The 18,316-nt window shown below is 43.7% G+C and overlaps 1 protein-coding gene across 3 annotated transcripts; it reads right to left on the reverse strand.

Annotated features, from left to right (window-relative positions):
* Positions 1-2,822: 2,822 nt before the first annotated feature.
* FAM60A (family with sequence similarity 60 member A) lies at positions 2,823-18,206 on the reverse strand. 3 transcript variants are annotated; one of them, XM_017740018.1, is made up of 8 exons: positions 18,021-18,125; positions 13,465-13,570; positions 13,125-13,184; positions 10,715-10,862; positions 8,958-9,057; positions 7,776-7,902; positions 6,256-6,406; positions 2,823-5,365 (listed from the first exon to the last, which is right to left on the reverse strand). In XM_017740018.1, the coding sequence occupies exons 1-8, from the start codon at positions 18,042-18,044 to the stop codon at positions 5,203-5,205; spliced, it is 879 nt and encodes a 292-aa protein (XP_017595507.1). In that variant the 5' UTR covers positions 18,045-18,125; the 3' UTR covers positions 2,823-5,202. The 3 variants fall into 3 exon arrangements, with proteins under 3 accessions (XP_017595507.1, XP_017595508.1, XP_008636327.1); XM_017740019.1 differs by lacking the exon at positions 13,465-13,570 and having other exon boundaries at positions 18,021-18,206; XM_008638105.2 differs by lacking the exon at positions 18,021-18,125 and adding an exon at positions 12,160-12,233 and having other exon boundaries at positions 13,125-13,580.
* Positions 18,207-18,316: the final 110 nt, after the last annotated feature.

Here is an 18,316-nt window from a genome sequence, read left to right on the forward strand (position 1 = left end):
CCGCGGGCCAGCCCCGCCTGGCGGCCTCCGGGAGTGGCGGGCGCAAAGCGGCCCCGATGGCTCCCGCGGGGACCGAGGTTTCCAGGTTTCCAACCCCCTCATGAACGCCCGTGGGCTCCCCGCTATTGCCAGGCCGGGCTGTAGAGGTCGGCAGTAAGGGCCACCCGTGCCACCCTTCTTTGCAGCCCAATTCCCCTATTCCTTTCCAAGAAGTATCACCTACGGCATGTTTCCCCGTCCATTTCCAGCGCTCTCCCATCCTCTGGCTTCCGCAGGGAAGTGGGGGGCCCAGCTCTCAGTTGAGGCATGACACTGACTGTGGTGATGAGACATCAACAGTGAGGGTGAGGGCTGAGCAGGATCATGAGCTGTCCCTTCCCGTGCCCAGAACTGAGGGTTAGGACGCCTGGGCAGTCTGCCCCTTTCCAGTCAATTTTCTGCTGCGCCAGAGGCGATGGCCATCAGATGTCCCACACTCCCGTAGTGATAACCTCTCTCTCAGGTACAATAGAAAGTATTCTCCAAATAACTCTCACTAATAAATAGAAAAGAGATACAAAACCTAAATTCATGATGACAGATGGCAGGAAATGGTAGTGTCACATTCATTTCTAGTACACTCGGGATTTGGAGTACACAAGGGTCCTGTGTACCTTTTTTTTCCTCCCAGAATGTGTAAGTTCCCTATAGACCCACAACTGTTAACCTACCTGTTCTTCATTAATGGAATTCAAAGCTGCTGCAGGTAAACACAAACATGAAATTTCCAATGGGAATGCCACCAAAGAGCAAAATAGGGTTTGCTGAAAAGGCTAGGTTGACTACATGATGTCCATCATGACCGTTTAGATACCTCCAACAGCTTTACAAACCCTACATATAGTTATCCTGAAAAGGAGCATGGGTTTTGTGTTTGTTTACTGTAGACTGTTTACATGGAGGAAGCCAGCGGCAGTTCCCTGGTACAACTTCCAGTGTCTGAAAAAGTGGAGCTGGACAGGAGCTGGACAGGTGCTCCCTTTCCTCCTCCTGGACAGATGTGCAGGGGAAGGAGACAAAAAACAAGAACCAAAAGGGAGTTAATTGTGTCTCTGATGTTGACACTTGCAGGACCAGGTCTGCAGAATACATGGCAGACTGCTCTTACCCCTGATCTGGACAACCTAAAAAACTACGTTAAATGATACAAAAACCATTTAGGAGGAGTTTCCCTTTTTCTTACATTGTATTGAAATGAAGTTTTTATACGACTTCAGAAGAGCTGTAACTTTTTGGTCACTGGGACTGAATTGTACCCAGTCATCTGCTCACAAAGCAGGTCTCATGCTCAGTGTTGTAGAAGTGACAGAGAGACTTCAAAATTGTACAAATCAGAATAAAATTACTCTTCATGCAGGACTACACAAAAGCAAACAATTTGCCGTTGCATGCTGTAACAGCAGCACTGGACATCCAGCTCAGGCTTTGGAGATCATGGATCTGCTCCCTGTCCATTGGTGACCTCCAACAAAATATCTTCTTGTCCCATGCCATGTTTCTCTCATATTTCAATACAATTCTCTATAAAGCACCTTTATAATGCGTGCAGGTGTTTTAGCAGATGTCACACTTGTCACTGTGATAGCTGAGCCAGGTGAAGTACAGGAAGGCTTTCCACTCAGGATTTTGCCTCCTGATTTTGTTTCACATCGGTCTGAAGATGCCTTCCCAATGTTCCCAGAGGAGCTTCCTCCTCCGCAGCTGTAACCCTCTGATAGGTTTTCTGTCCCACAAAGCCCTTTATCCATCACAGATGTCCTCAGCACCCAGAGCTTACTCTGACAGTAGCTATAGTCACTGGTGTGCAGCAGCAGAGAGTGAGAAAAGGAACTAATTGTTTGAAACAGGGTGGAAAGTTGCAAATAATTGGTTACACGGTAGGTTACCTGGCTTTAAACCACCTTTTGGTGCACCTGCTTCTCTTAAGTGACTTAACATAGACTACACATGTTTGGTGAACTGAATTATGCCCCAGGTATGTTTAGGCATCTACAGCAGAAAATGTAAATACGTCAAAACCAGATGCTATTGTACTACAATCTGGCAGTCTATGCAGAGCTTTCACTGAAATATTTTCTACATGAGTCTCTGATTATCATTGTGCTCAGTTTGTAAGAAAACAGGCAGTACATCAGCAGGAATAAATCAGCATCTCCACTGAAGTCCAAAACAGCCTCTTGCAACAAGCCATCATGCTTAAGGTTGCAATGTTTTCCCCATTATCTTCTAAACTCAGTTACTCAGTGACAGCTCCTACCAGAGACCTTGCTCCCACCAGTCTGCTGGAGTTTATCCAGCTGACCGTGCCTGCCGTGGGAAGCAACGTGCCAGGCTCCAGCTTCAACAGAGGAGCACGAGTCTCTTCTACCAACTCCACTGGATCTGGAATGGGATGTTTCCAAATGCTGTCAGCACCAACCCATCAGTGCTGTTACTTCAGCTGTCCTTTGATGAATGCTGGTGAACTACAGGGAGAGAGCAAGCCCCCTGGGAACCCAGAATGCCAGCACCACATTCCCAGCAAAGGAATTCCTGACACACATGAAGTGCCAGGGGAAAGCTCTGTTATTCTGCCCTGAGACAGCTGTCTGTCATAATAAACACCACCTCCTTCCCTTGCTCTGCTCTTCTTTCCAAATTAAATAGGAAGGGAATTACTCCACTCCTCCCCTCAAAAGAAGGCTTGGTCTTGTTCAAATAGAAACATGGGTTCCCTAGGCTGGGTGCAACACCAAATCTAATTAACAGAAGAACAGAGCTGAAATAAACACAGGAGAAGTTGCTTATTTTCTAAATAAGTCTAAATTTATTCATTACCCTAGTAAAAAAAAAAGTTTGGATTACAAGTGTCTGAACGGTATAAAAGTACAAAACAGGTTCCATAGATTTCTAATACATTAATACAAAGTGCATGACTACTCATTTTGCATTACTACTGGGAATGGAAGAGGTGGGAGGGAGTAGGGGAAGCAGTTGGCGGTTGAAATCTAGCAATAAATAAATAAATACAGAAGAGATGATCCGTATCAGAGCACATCCTACCACCAACACTGCAGCCTTCTTAGGTGTACAGAATTACTGATGCTGAAAACACAAATTCACATGAAATAGGTGTCTGCAAAAACAGTGAGGACTCTTGCTCAAGCCCTTATTAGACATGACCAACCTAGTTGTGCCTTTATACAATCAAGTATCCATTATATCTATGGCTGGACTCAATGGGCTTAGGTATTTTTCAACCTGAATGATTCTACGTGGTTGAGAATAAAAGCAAGGTAAGCAGCTTTGTCCTCCCTTAAGAACCTCAGAGTTTAGGAAAAGCAAAATGAGTCCAAGGAAAGCTCTAAACTGTAAGGCTGTGATAAGTCAAAGCCCTGTTTCCCCTGATTTTCTTTCTCTCCAGAGGTTGGCTGACCCAACAGGAGAGGAAAAAAGAAAGAAAAAAAAAAGCTTTGAGGGTAGAGGCTCCTCTTTAAACCTGCATATATTTCCCCATCTATATTTTCATTTGCTAAGTCTTCCCATTTCAGGAACCAAGACTACATGGAAATCCAGTCCTAAACCCTACCCACCACAGTATTATGCCAATGACTCTCACAAAAAAAGGAAAGCTTAGAATCATAAAATATGCTGAGTTGAAGGGACCCATCAGGATCCGCTCCAGCTCCTGGCCCTACACAGAACACCCCAAGAATCACACCATGTAGCAATCCATTGTAGGATATCCCAAAAGAGTAATAGTAAAAAAAAAAAAATTTCCCTCCCCCTAAAACCAGGAAAAAACCAACCAAACAAAAAGCAGAATTCCCAACTCACACAAGTTAAACCTTCATAAAACGAACGTGCAGCAACTTGGAGCTAAAACTGCAGCACAATCTTCCAGGAAGCTGCTTCCACCCTACAGGCAAAGCAGAGTTTGAAGGAGTGTCACAACGATTTGCACATGAGCTTGTCTGGGAATCTGTGTAGAAAGTATTATCTTTTGATCGCATATGCAAACAGAGCTGCCTTGATTCAGCACAGCACCATTCTTAGCAGAACTTTTCAGATTCACTATTCACAAAAGCATTGATCTGGCAGTTGCTTAAACAAACAAACAGAAAAAAAAACCCAACAAAACCCAAACACAGAGAAGCACTGCAGGGGAAGGGTTTCAAAACAGTTATTGTGAATCCAGACCCCAGGCTGCAAACGGATTATGTCCCTGGACCAGAGCCTGATTTGCTTAGCAAGGGGTTTGGTTCTTTGTCAGGTCCAAAACCAGGAGGAGTCTTGTTTGTGGTCACATTTCAGCTGCACTGGGCCAACAGAGAACAGTTACTCAGTTTTGGCTGTCATCTACACCTGACTTGGGCATCAATGTGTTTCTTGGTCCATCTCTAACCACCAGGGGTTACTACACTAGGCCCAAAGTGCTTGCTGCTGCCTTAAAACAAAGTAACCTCCCATTTTGCTATGGTCAGTTCCTAGGTAAATCTTGCTCCTTAGCTGAGATGGAGAGCTCTCCCACCCCTTTCTCAAGAGCACTTTTATGCTGGACACCTTCTCAGATAGCTACCACTTGTAGTAGAGATGTCTGCAGATTACCAGTCTGTGTCACAAGGAAGGGATGAAATATTTGTCTTTGTTATGTCAGTAGTATAGGGTGAAATCTCCACACCTTTAAAAATATATATTTATATAACTAGAGAGGTGACTTATAACATTTCTATGTATTAGTTCATCTTATTGACTCATACATGTCTAAGAATGAAATATTTTCTTGGGGATTTAGGAAGTTTGCCAACCAACTTTTAAAGAAAAAAAAAAAAGCCTTACAACCACTGCTTCTTTCAATACAGAAACATGAACTACATATACTTTAATATACAAACCCCATCCTCATATTCACTTGGGAAGTGAGTGTGGGGAAAAATTAGACAACCTCGCAGCAGCATTCAGCTTTGCCAAGTGTAACGTAGCATCTTAAATATTATGTACAGTCTTTCTGAAAGGATACAAACTGGCTTCAGAGTTTGTGGAACTGTAGCAGTAAAACCCAAAACAGTTCTAGGGAATAGTCTTTTGGCAGCATAGCAGGTGTCCAAAGTGAATAGTCACTTTTCTAGTATTTTTCCAGAGAATAGGAGGATCTGTATAACCTTCTGCAGCTATCCAAGGAAGTCACCACTCTTCTTGGGTGGAGATTGCTGGAGATTGGGGTCCTTCTTGTTCTGGCTTTTCAGTGGCAGACTTTTTATTGCTACAACAAGGTTTGAAGAGATGAGTGTCTATGAGGACTTCTCCAAAACGCCCTTTGTAAATGATTCCACAGCAGACCTTTTGCCTGGAAGAAATGGCAGGGAGACAGATACTTTGTCTGTTTAGAAAATACAGAGTTCACAAACATGCAAAAAGTAAGTCTGACCCCAGACACTACTTGACTGACCCTCCAGCCCAGAAGAGAGGGGCAAAAAGACTGCTCACAAACAGAAAACAAGTCTGTGTCTAAATTCACAACAGGTCTTTGGGAAAACAAAACAAAACAAAAAACCCAACATAAAAAAGGACAGAGAAAAAACCCAAACGTGTCTATACAAAGCCAAGTCTCCCCACTTTGCTTCCTAGAGAAGTTTCAGACACACAATCATCTGGGCTGAACTAACCTTGGCTACAATGCACTTGCAAACATTATTTGAGAGGAGGCAGCAAAGTCACAACAATTGCAATTGAGCAATTAGCTAAACAAGGGATTACTGTGTCACAACAAGCAATAAAAGATAACAAGCTCGTCAGCTCCCAGAAAACCTTGTGGTTTTCCTCCCACTCCAGAATTTTATTTTTTTTTCCAAATGACTACCATAACAGGTCAACCAAATCAAATGCTATGTTTTGCTGGCACGCTGAGAGCACTCTTGTATGTGGCAACACATCGTATCTACAGGGCATCGTTTTAAGAAAAGATAACGGCAGACTAGCATATTACCTGCTACTCCCAAAACCAGCAAAAATACTTCTCAGCAACTGTTTTAGTGTTTAGGGAACTGAAGGGAGATAGGAGAAAATGTCCTAAATACATGGCATTTCTTTCCAAACATGGACAGACAGGTGTTGTATAATGTCCCGTGACTTAAATTATATCCTTAAACCAAATAAAGATGAAGAGGCAGAATCAAGCAGCACGTATGCAAAGTGAGCTTGCTGCCTGCACAGAGGGCACATTCTGTTGCTTTTTACCTTTTCCAGTATGTGAGATCTAGGAAGGAGAACACTGGTGTTCTGCTGGCCCCAGCGCTCATCTCTGTGTCGGAGCCATCATCCGACTGGTTACTGTAACAGGGAGACTGAGCTGGGGAGGCACTCGAAGTGGTGCTGTGGGCATCAGAATCTGCAGGGCAAAGAAGAAATGCAATAATCCGGACATGCATCCAACGACTTACCCTCCCCCCTGATTTGTGGATTGGGAACAGAGACACATGTTTTTTAATTAGCAAGAAAAACCTAACAGCAACAACCCATTTATTTCACTTGCTCCTGCCTGTTTCAATAGAGAGTGGCAGGATTTGTGAAACAGACTTCAGAACTGGAGGGGGTCCTTGTACACGAGGGATTGGAAAGAGGTTCAGGATCAGGCTTCAGCTTCTGGCTCTCAAACATAGCCCACACAGGCCATGCTCCAAAATTACTGGGAGATCCCTCAAGACAATGGGGGTCTATGCTCCAGACTTTCTCTCTCACTGTTCATTTCCTCTCTCGCCCTTCCAGGTCAAGTCCTGCAAAGCTCTTCCCACTTGTGCACTTTACATATATATATATAAATATATATATATTTTCTCGTTATGTGTTAGGTAGTATTGAGCTTTTGCTGGATCAAGGCTAGGAACTACAGACTTAGTGCAGACACACACACCTTAACAGTGACTACTCTCCTACCTTTCAGCTGCCACCTCTAGCAGCTACAGTAACACAATTAGATTAACTAGAGTGCCTTGAATGAGGAGATAAAAGCTCCTCGGGTCAGGGCCTTTACTGATTCTTAGGAGACTTTTCCTTCTGACTAGGTAGGATAATTGAAAGAGAGACAGAGAGAGAGACCCCAAGTCACCAACAGTTAAGAAGCTGGAAGGTTTGCTTTAGAAGAAAAGCCTTAAGTACTGACATGTATTTAGAGCATAACTGGCAGATGGTTTTGTTGGAAAGCTCTGAATCCAAGTCTATTTGGAGAGTCCATGTACTAGTGCAAAGTAATCAGAGACTGGCAGAGGAAGGTAGAAGGAAACATTGTAGGAATTTAAAGGGCGGCTAAATCTAGGTTAAAAAACACGTATGGGAGAAAAAGGTTGTAAAGTTTCTTGGGAAAAGAGAGCTGAAAATGGCCATAGCACATTACTGAAAGCAGGGAGAAGCCTCTTCCAACTTCAGTTTCAGTGAGATCTTTGCTGAAGACATTCTTTCTAGGGATATGTCATTTAAGTGTGGGACATAAGCTACAACTGCCTGCACTTTCAAGCCAGACTCCCCACACCCCCTTGCCACTTCCCCACCTCTGCCTTGCAGCCCACCCTGCACACAAGCTCTTCCTTCTCATTCCACCCCGTCCCCGAGCTCTCAGAGGATGAGGGGCTGTAAAAACAGGGAGAGCCCAAATGTGTGAGTGCACAGCTAAATCAAGAGGGTGATTCAGCTTGGCCCTTTAACAGTGAGCTGTGCTAGGGGAGGCTGAAGTTTATCGCCAAAATCTCTTTGGATCCACTTACTGTGCCGCTTGAATTCCTTTTGCAGTTTGCTGATTTGATTGCTCTTTATTCTGCTTCCAGACAGAGTTTTCATTTTCTTTGGTTTCAATGTTGTTTTAAGGCTGGGTCCAGCCCTGGCATCTACCACCTAGAACACAGAAAATGCATGTCTGATTCTTGTGCATCGCGCCCAGGTACTGCCCCATTCGATACAGAGGTACTGACTTAGCTCAAGGTGTTCAAAACAGTCCAAGGCAGTTCTGTGCACTGACAACTCTTACGTTTCATTTAAATCTGTCAAAATCTCAGCCTCTGTAAGAGGCTGAGTCTGCAGGAAAACACAGCAAACTAGTTTAAAAAGTACATTTGGTTCAACTTTTGCCAACTTCCCATTTTTGACATATTCAGTTTAGAAACAAATAATTGTTTAAGGTAATACAGGTCCAGTTAAGAGTGTCTGCCAAGCATTTACACCCTGGAGTTTTTTGGAGGTTTTTCTTTAATCATAAATTTAACTTCTGAGTAAAGCTAGTGGTAGCAATATCCATAGTTCTGGCTGCCATTACTATATCAAGGCATCCTGGATAAAGATTATTACACACACAAGGAATCCTGATCATCTTCCCAGCCCTAGGCCCGAATTGAATTAGATGTATCAAAACAGAATATACGAGTGAAAATAGCTGCAAGATATTAGTCATTGTAATTATCTGATTAAATGAGATTGATTTATGTGTTGCCTGAGCAAGTCACCTTGCTTGGAAAAAAAAAAAAGCAACCAATTTTGGATAAAGGCCAAAGTTAAAATATTAGTCATGTAATTATCTGAATAAATGAGATTGATTTATGTGTTGCCTGAGCAAGTCACCTTGCTTGGAAAAAAAAAAAAAGCAACCGATTTTGGATAAAGGCCAAAGTTAAAATGTTTTGAGCGTCATGAGAGACTTTTGGACAAAGTTATGAGCTTGTGAGAACAAGGCATAACAAGGCAAGTCAGTCTGTGACTGCATCTCAGGCTTGCATAATTACCATTTGCACATAAGCAGGTAGGAGCCACATAGCAGGAAATACTCCAGGAAGGATTTAGAGATGCTGAGGGTGGGAAGGGAGAGTGTGGGTGAAAGAGCAAACGCCAAACCCATGCCAGCACCTCCCCGCTCTAGAAAGAGTTAGTTTGGGGTGGAAGAGAAATAAATTACTAACGTGATTCCAGTTTTTTTTGGATCCTGCTGGTAATTTTTTCCATCTTTTCACCAAAAGAACACAGGCATTGCAAATATCTCCTGAGCGAGCCTCATGAAGCCTGGTAAAAACAGAAGCAAAGATCACTTAATAAAATAATAAAAGCCCAGCCCCACTTGGTAACAGCAAGTATAAAAAATTGATGAGTAAGAAGGGTTCTGAAATTCTGGTTTTCTGGCATTACAATTCATCTGGGATGTTCAAACTGCACCATTTAAAAACCAGGTCTCACTTTCAGAAAGCACTCTTCCACACAGAAATAAAAGGTGTCACAATCTGCCTCTGTTCTCACCCTCCTGCCTTCCCAGACAGGCACTGAAAACAACAGTCCCATCACCTGCAGGTTTTGGAATTCTTTCCCCCAAAACCAAGACACAATTGCAGTGGATTGGTTAGTTTGGAGCAGGAGGAATAATCATGTTATTCAAACGTACACTTGGGAACAAACATCAAAAGCTTACTCAGGTCTTAACTTTCTCACAGAGCTTCAAGGATGAGTAACAAACACCACCTAAAACACTCCCACATGAGCACAGGATAAGGTTTCAGAAACAGCAAGTCACTGGAATGACAGCAATACTTGCTCCCTCTAACAAGCTTTCTTCAGGAACTGTCTCTACTGCTAATCCCTGCTAAAAAAAGTATAGGAGGGAAACACTGCAGATTTTTTCAGCTATTTAAATAAGAAGACTCTGGATCATTTATAGATGAATGAGGCAGGCTCAGATAACCATTATTTGCTCAATGTTCAGTCTGCATTTTTACCTTGGCAAACATATTTCAGATAGCACAACAACAGTGGCCCTGGTAAACTGCAAGCTGCTTTACTGCAGTTAAAAAAAACAACCACCAGAAAAAAGCAATGGATCTGCATCCAGCCTTTGACTGCCAAGGACAGTAGTCAAGAAATATGATAAGGAAAACTGTCACCGCCAGACTTGTGTACAAAAATCCAAGGTGAACACAAAGCACGATGAAGTTCACTGCATGAGTGTTTCTAGAAAAAGTGGGGAAAAGGGAAATACTTATACAAAAATTTCAAAGCTCTTCAGAAGTATCCAAAAACTGAAAGGTCACAGTAACTGGTACAAGAAATCTCTAGTATTTATACTTTTATTTACCAATGCTTTCAAGTAACATTTCCTAACTGGAAAGCTAATCACTTTGCATCAGAATGGGTTTCCAGTGAGAAGTTTTAATAACACATTGCTATGTCCTGTTTGAACAAAGACACCAATATTCGTAACAGGGTACTCTGCATACACCCTGCTGAAACTGCTAAATATTTACTCATCGAGTTTTATCTAACATTCTTGAATCTTCAGAGCCACAGAAAGTCCCATGGATCTGTAGAGTTCATTATTTTGTGTAGGTATTTACACCTCTATGGAACCAGCAAAAAATGCACAGTCTGAGAGAAGTCTAAAATCCCTGCATGTGCTGTGAGGTGGGAGAGACATGAGCCTGATCCTTTGCTATTAGGAATTAACAGCTCTCCACTGGCAGTGACAGCAGATTGAAAATCAAACACTACCATACACAGCAGCAGAGGATCCAGCCCCTCCTGCTCTGCCCAGGAAAGCTGTGAGGAAGCTGAAGGCAGCCTTTCCCCACAACTCCCCTCTGCTAACCTAATCTTTCAGAGCAAGAAGGACAGTACATCAGGTTTGCAGCTTAGAGATCAATGCCAGAACTGCTGACTGAGGCAAGAATCTTACCCAAAACAATTCTGGAAATCCTTTTCATAACGTTTGCTGTCAGTGAAACGAGAACTGGAAGACTTAGCTCTGCAAATACAGCAGCCCTCTATACTCCGGTACATCTTCGGTTTGTGAAAGCCAAACATCTTTTCCTCCCAGCTGTAGCCTGTGAAAACAAACAGAAACTGGTGTTAATTATCACTGTTAGATAATTAAAGAAAAAAACCTGCTAGATTAGGGCAGAGTGTTTTTATGCCATGTTGCCTCAGAAGCACAGATACACCTAGAATGCAGTTGTTAAAAAAATTATGTAATTAACAGCTGGAATATTAAGCAATACCCAGCAGAACCCATAACAAGCTCATTTACTGCACAAATCTACTCTAAGGGCACATCTACAACAGCACAATGCAGATGTGTGAATGCAGCTGACCTGGCCAATGAAAGCCCTGTGCATGTGGCAGGACAGGCCAGGTGAACCTGCCCAAGCCCCTGGATAATGAGTTGGCACCTGAACTCCAGGTCACTGAACTACCTCATCATCACCACCGCCACAGGTGCTGGTTGGAAACACCCCTGGCAAACTTTGCTGAGAGTGAGTAGGAGTCATTTTAAATGAGCTGCAGTCATACCCCTAGGCTGTAGGGCAGACATACCTGAAAAGCTGCTCTAAAAACAGCAGGGTGGAGTCCCACCCAGCCCTCAGTGGCCGTCTGCCCTGCAGGACCCGGGAGCACTTCTCTGCTCTCAGGGCCTGGGTGAGAATCCCAGCTCCATGTCAGCACATGCTCTGTTCTCACCCTCCTGCCTTCCCCACCCTGCCTTCCATGGGAAGGAAACCTAGCAAGGAAAGAAAGGGCCAGGGAGCAGGACCCTGGGGCGCACCTCAGCATGTGCCTACCACACATCCCCTGCCAATAAGGCTGGAACTCTGGTTACAGAGAAGTTGCTGCTTTGTAACAGCTCTGCAAACTCAGCACCAGCCCAGAAAGCCAAGAATGCCCTCCTGCTCTCAGAGATCTGCTTATTCTCTTCAGTACACCAAGGCTGGGATTTGCTATCAGAGCAGGTATCATACAGCGGAGCCATTTTCCAGGCAGAAACTTTTCAAGTTAGTTATTGCAGTCAGCATGCTCACCCCCCACCCAACCAGCTCTCCCCTAAGTTAGTTGTTCCCCAGTGCCAACTCCTGTTGGGCACAGTCTGACACGGCATGAGATGCTGTCAGAGCAAACAGGGTTCCCACAGCGCTTCAAAAACCCAAACCAACAACTGAGCAAAGCTGGTGCTCTCCTGGCGCTGGGCCTGGACACACAGCAAGTCCTCACAGGCCACACAGCATCTGTCTGATAACACGGGCAGGGACTGCTCCAAGCTGTTCTCTTTTGAACAGACCCTGGTTGCAAGGTTTGCCTCAAGCACCTGCTGCAAGGAGCGAGCCACCTCTGCTGCTCACCACGTACCAAGTGCTCAGAGAGGGGACAGGCCTCTGGCTGCAGGAAGCTCCAGGAGAATAGGTTCTCACTACTAAGAACTTCTGCTTAAAAAAAAATTAAAATTACATGGAGTCACGCAAATTACACAACATTTCCCTCTCTTTCCTTAACAAAGGCCAAGCTATTGAATTCTTTAAGAAGTTAACAAAAAACTACTGAATGACCCGGCAGCTCAGGCAGGACTTTCAGGAGAGGAGCAACTCCATCGCTTGTGGAATAAGCGTGGTGAGAAGGAACTCTCAGTCACTTCTCAGTCCCAGGTACTGCCAAGTCCCAGTAACCCAACTCAGGTTACTGGTTAATGTATGTGGCATAGGCACCTGCCCCCAGATCTTCCTTGCAGGAAGGCAAGGGCTGTAATCCTTTTACCCTCCAGTGGGACAGAGAAAAATAATCTGAAATCTTCCGTCTACACTGCCAGGACTTGCCACATCATTATGGCAATAAAATATTTTGAAAGGCAGATTCAGGTGAGGTGAGAAACATGCTTCCACAAAACGACAATACCCAGTGCCACGCTCACCTGACTGAAAGGGAGATGGTGTGCAACGGGAAGAGACCCCGTGCATTTCTGTGGGACCACAGGAAAAGCTAGGGAACCACCCAAGCCTAGCCACAGTCCCACACAGAGGTAAAAATACAGCCCCCCACCCCAGAGGAGAAGATTAAGAATACAGCAGCACTGCAAAAAAAACATGCAGCTTCCCAGGCTCCCGAGAACAAGAAAGAGTAAAAATTGTATCCAATATTGTTGGCTAATACTCTTACACAAAATCCATTAAGGAACCTGTTTCCAGCTGAAAGTGTACATGTTTACATTTCAGTCTGGCATATACAAGACCACTTGGTGCTCACTGAGGTTGTGGCTCTTTGCAATTACTACTGCACCAACATTTAGAAAGACTCAACTCTCCATTAAAGCTTGTCTTCACCTTGTAGAGTCTGTTGATGGCAAGGGACTTGCTCAAGCTGAATGCCAAGATCCTCCAGGCCTAGGAGAGAGATGGAGAGGGTAAGTCTTTCCTTCCCTCCTGTCCCAGCTCACGCTGTCTTCCACAGGCTCGGAGTGCTTAATTCCTTTCTTCACATTTGCAGCACAAGGAGCTCACCTAGAGCTACGTTCTCCCAAAGTTAACTTGTGCAAATATCCAGCAAAATGACCCCAAATGCTGTCAGGCTTCTTAGGAGATAACTGCTCCCTGTATTAGTACAGCATTGGCCTCAAGGCCAGGAGCAGATCTAGTAAGTAAAAGTAGGTATCCAAGTAGTGACCTGCTGAAAGGGCTCCTTGAGGGATGGTCGGACTCAGAACTTCTCTCAGCCTCTGCTGGATGCGTAGCAAACGAATGCACAGCCAAATCAGGTCAATATTCCTGACCTGTCAAGAAAATAAACAGCAGAGTGTCTAGGCAAACACTCGGAGTGTTTTGTTTCTAAGCATCTGATGTGCTTCTTCAAGAGACACTCTTGAGGATGCTGCTCAACAAGCCTCTGGAGATCTAACAGCAGGCTCACTTGGGAATTTTCAGCTTCCAAACAGCAATTTTAGATGTTGTTTGACTACTTCAATGTTAAATCCGTGGTCTGGTACTTTTCTTTAGAAAGTCAAAGACTAATTGCAGACACAAGGTTCATCAGTGCTGCCAAACTTAAGCAACAAGAACATCTCAACTACTACATGGCAAGAAACAACTATCAACAATGTCGTTTACTTCCTAGCCCAGTCTATTCCAGCAATCCAGACAGTGATAAGATGATCTCTGTCACCAGCTGGTATTTACACCACAGCAGAATAAGACGCATGTTTTACAATCAGTGTTCTGGCAAAGACTGGAAAACACATATATTCTGAAAATATTTTGGTTTGCATCATTGCTGCCATTGTCACAGGAGCAGCCTTTCAACACCATCCTTCAATAGAAGGGAAACTAGTGCCATCTGTTTCCCACTTGATGAATGGTCAGCAACGGTATTACCACACATCATGCCTGAATGGGGAAGAGCTAGTAGCAAAACCACAAGTTAAACAGATTTCTCTGACAACTGCATCCAAGTGCAGTTATAAACAGAAGGCGTCAGTCCAGTCACACATTTAATCCTAAACAGTTGTCATTTGACCATTATACACTAAATATTCTGTCAGCTGGAGAGCTTAATAGCTAATATGGACTTAGAAGTAAATATGACTGTGCCCTTTAAAAGGTTTAACTTGAAAGCTTTGCAATTTAGATCTCAAATTAGAGCCAGGGATTTAGGCTGCTGGCTACCCTAACACCTGAGTCTTAGCTGTGGAACTTTAACCATGTGAAACTCGGGACAGATAAAAGAGATAGCAAGTAGAAACTAAGCAACTTGTCTAGAAGTTAAAAAGCATTACACAACATAATTCTGCCAAATCTAAGCATGTTATTAATGCTATTTAACTTTGTTATTATTTGCTAAATTTAAGCATGTTATTAAAATATATCAGCAGTTGCACAGAAGTGAAAGGGACAGGTCCCCAAAAAAGAACCAGAAATCTTTGCAGAGCGTTATCTGTCATTCTGCAGAAATAGAGATTTATACACACTAGCTGGAAAGCAGTATTTCCCTCCCCAAGCCAGGGAAAAAGTGATTCTCCTCCTCCCTGGTGTCCCTCTCCACAGCTTCTCCCTGCAGAAGCTGCTATTCCCTCAAGTTCTGCTTTACACCACTGCTTTAGCAACTGAAATGGACTCAGAAAAGTCTCCAGGAAAATGCTCTCTCCATTCTCCTGCTGTCTCACTTTCGAAAAAGCAGCATCAAAAATAGAAACTTGTCTTGCAAAAGAGAACAGTAAAGTCATGAAGAGTCAGGAAGAAAAAAGTAGGTGGTAAAGAAAAAAAAAAAATCCCCACACCCTGCTTATTACCTTTGTGAAGGGCTGGTACAAAGCAGCATGCATCATACGTGTGTGAAAATGGTTTTATGTTTTTGTTACCTGTCAGGACTAGAATTTGGTGCTTAGTTTTCTTTGCAAAAATTAATTTGATGATCTAAATTAAAAGGAGGCATTGCTTCAGATGCTCATTAAGTTTTCAAGTTAGGGAAGAACTTCTGAACTCTTAGATTTTAAAGTAAGCTAAGCCACTTTCATTTGCTTTTCCAGATTCCTTCTGCATTCTTTCTGATCACCCAAGAATGAAAACCTTTTATAATAGAAAGGACTGAATTCCTAGAAGACAGGCATGTCTCCCTTTGTAACACAGTTACCAGGCCCGTGGGAATGAACATGCTCACCTGCTCCTTGCAAAGCTGAAAGAGAAACATTCCCTGGAGTTATGGGAGAGCAGAGGCATGCCAGTCCAAATACTAAGGATCCTCCTCTCCTCCCATCTCCCCACTCTGACCTGGGATCGTTAACCCTTTGTGCAACCCAAAACTGCCAGTACCTTTGTCAGAGAAGAGAACAACGATTTGATTTCCCTTTCCATGTACACAACAGCCTTGGCACAGCCTCCCTGAAGCTGGGCTAGAGAAAAATACCATCTACCCTACATATGTTGATGCAGCCCATTCCTGTCAGTAAAAACCTCACAATTGTCATCCCTACAGCATTTCATTGGAACTGAGAAACACAGTCAAAACTATACAGTTTTTTTTCTTTTAAAGGGAACTAAACAGATGCCTTAATATAGAAGGAACATACATGCTCTGGCTTTTGCATCTGCAAGAGCATGCACCCAGGCACATGCACACACATGAAAAATGCTTCCAGAGCTGTCTACGGCGCCAGAAGCAGAGTTGCTCGTCTCACAATAAATTCTTGGGCCTGTCCCTCTGCTGAAATAAACTGCAATACCTCTACTGAAAACCAACTGTAGGACAGAGAACTGTACATCAACAGAGGAACTGATCTGTATCAGAGACTCAACATAAACATACCTCCCCTGAGTTTACAGGCTGCTGCAAAAAACCCTTGGAAGAGAAGTTAAAATTGGATCCCTCAAAAAAAGAACATTTTAACATGCACAAAGCCAGAATGCTCCAAGGATGTTAAAAGACCAATCTACCTGGAGTCATCTGAAAATGCAACTTCAGTATCTGCAAAAATATTTTTTTACTGTCATCTTTCCTCACCCTATAGTTTAAAACAGACGTTCTAATAACCAACACCCATAACCTTGGAATTGTGCATAGTGTATGCTCTTCTGGTCCTCAGAAGAGAATCCTCAGATTCTCCTTCCACTTTCCTTCCTCTCTCCACCCAAAACAACTTTACTTGGAGAAAAGCTGTATTTGGCCCTTACAGCCCAGGAATATCTGAATGTCACAGCATGCTGTGGAGTTGTCACTTGATGAGCTGAGCAAAACCAGAAAAGGTCAAAACCACATCTTCAGGAATCTTTCCTCTGACAAAATAAGTAACTCACTCTTTTGCTGGTAGATGTCCCCAGCCACTTTTGTGCGCTCAGGGCTGAAGGGAAATCTCAGCACAGCAGATGCACCTAGCAGCAACTACAAAGCATGTATCAAAAATCAAATTGGACATTTCTTTCCCATGCTTGAGTCTCCATGGCATCCTGGCTAGGTCACAAGCTGTTCCTAGTTACATCTTCAGAAGCAGCCAAGTCATAAAGAAGCCTGCTCACCTGTTGGATTTTCCCTGGGAAGGAAGTTCCTAACTCATTTAAGCTAGAGAACTGAAAGGCTACGCTACGTGGGTGTTCCTCTGAACTGCCATGTGGTTAGTGCTCCAGAAGGGATAGGCCAAAGCATGAAAACAGTAATCAGTAAGATTTGCATAGGAGGAAAAAAATTTCCAAACCTGTCCCACCTGCAGACATTCCATCTTGAAAGATGACTTCCCCCTGCCTGAAACTCCTATTGCATAACTAACACCACACTCAGACTGAGCATGAGCCCAGCAAGGAAAACTGGGATGTTCTCAACCATGTGCTGGAGTTCAGTCTGTGATGCTTATCTGAGTACAGTCACCACAGCTGTTATGATGCTGTCTGCAACCACCTGCTACTGAAAAAGCATCACAGCCCCTCAAGATCATGAGGCACTGAACAGTTTTGGTTTGTGTTTTTCAGCTGGGTTCTTTTATGTTTGTTTTTAAAGAGGGTAACATACCTGGATGGGGACTTGAACAGAAGGAACAGTAATTATTTGGCAGAATAGCTGAAGTGACTTCATTAAAAAGGATACATTCCATGTCCTTAAGCAGTATTACTGGTCATTTCACTTGGACTTTGGACTGAGCACATTCTACAGAAACGCAAAGGCTTGAGTTGTGAAATGGACCAGTAATTGCCCCGGTAATTTTCAAATCCCAGCACACCGGGTCTTGCCCCGGTAATTTTCAAATCCCAGCACACCGGCTTCTTCTTTGTGTTTAAAAAAAAAAAATGCTACAGGGGGTGCGAGGATGAAGCTAATTGTCAAGTAGGACCATGTGGATGTCGTTCATGTCATTATGAAAGAGGTACAAGGCATCAGGTGTTAAGAATCAATGCAAAGCAGAGTTTGGTAACACAGAAAGAGCTGTTCAGTATGAGTAAGACAACAAACCGTCACAGTTGTAACTTTATTTTTAACCTCTGTGAATTTATCAGCTTTTTTAACATCTTCTACAAAGAAGTCAGTGGCATTTTCTTCTTAAAGGAAGACTGAATATGTAGGCAATTAGCTCCTTTTAGAGAATGAATTGAGGAGGAATTTTTCCCAGAGGCTCTGGAACTCAATCCCACCTACTTTCAGTGGGAGCTGGATGTTGCATGCCTGTAGGTGTGTTTGAAAATCCCGACTTGCTACTTGCTGATTCCCTACCACGGACCACAGATCCCACGAAACTGAAAATTCACCTGTGTAACAAAGGAGTTGAACATCCACTGGTGTCAGCAGAAAGGCTTCCAGTTCACTGCCTGACCCTATGGTGCAGAGTTTGTGCAATCTTTTGCACAAAAGCTGTAAACTACACAGTGGATCTGTCTGCGTGCAGAGGGGCGAGAAGGGGATGCGCACACCCTGCACATGGCTGCCAGAAACAGCATCACCTTTGGAAGCAAGCACACAGGAGGAACAGCTTTTGCTGAGGAGCCACCACCCTCACCGACTGCCTCGCCCAAGTACCCACGGCTGCCAGCCCGCCCCCATCCCA

Source organism: Corvus brachyrhynchos, unplaced genomic scaffold, assembly GCF_000691975.1.
Source record: "Corvus brachyrhynchos isolate BGI_N302 unplaced genomic scaffold, ASM69197v1 scaffold27, whole genome shotgun sequence".
Taxonomy (NCBI): Eukaryota; Metazoa; Chordata; class Aves; order Passeriformes; family Corvidae; genus Corvus; species Corvus brachyrhynchos.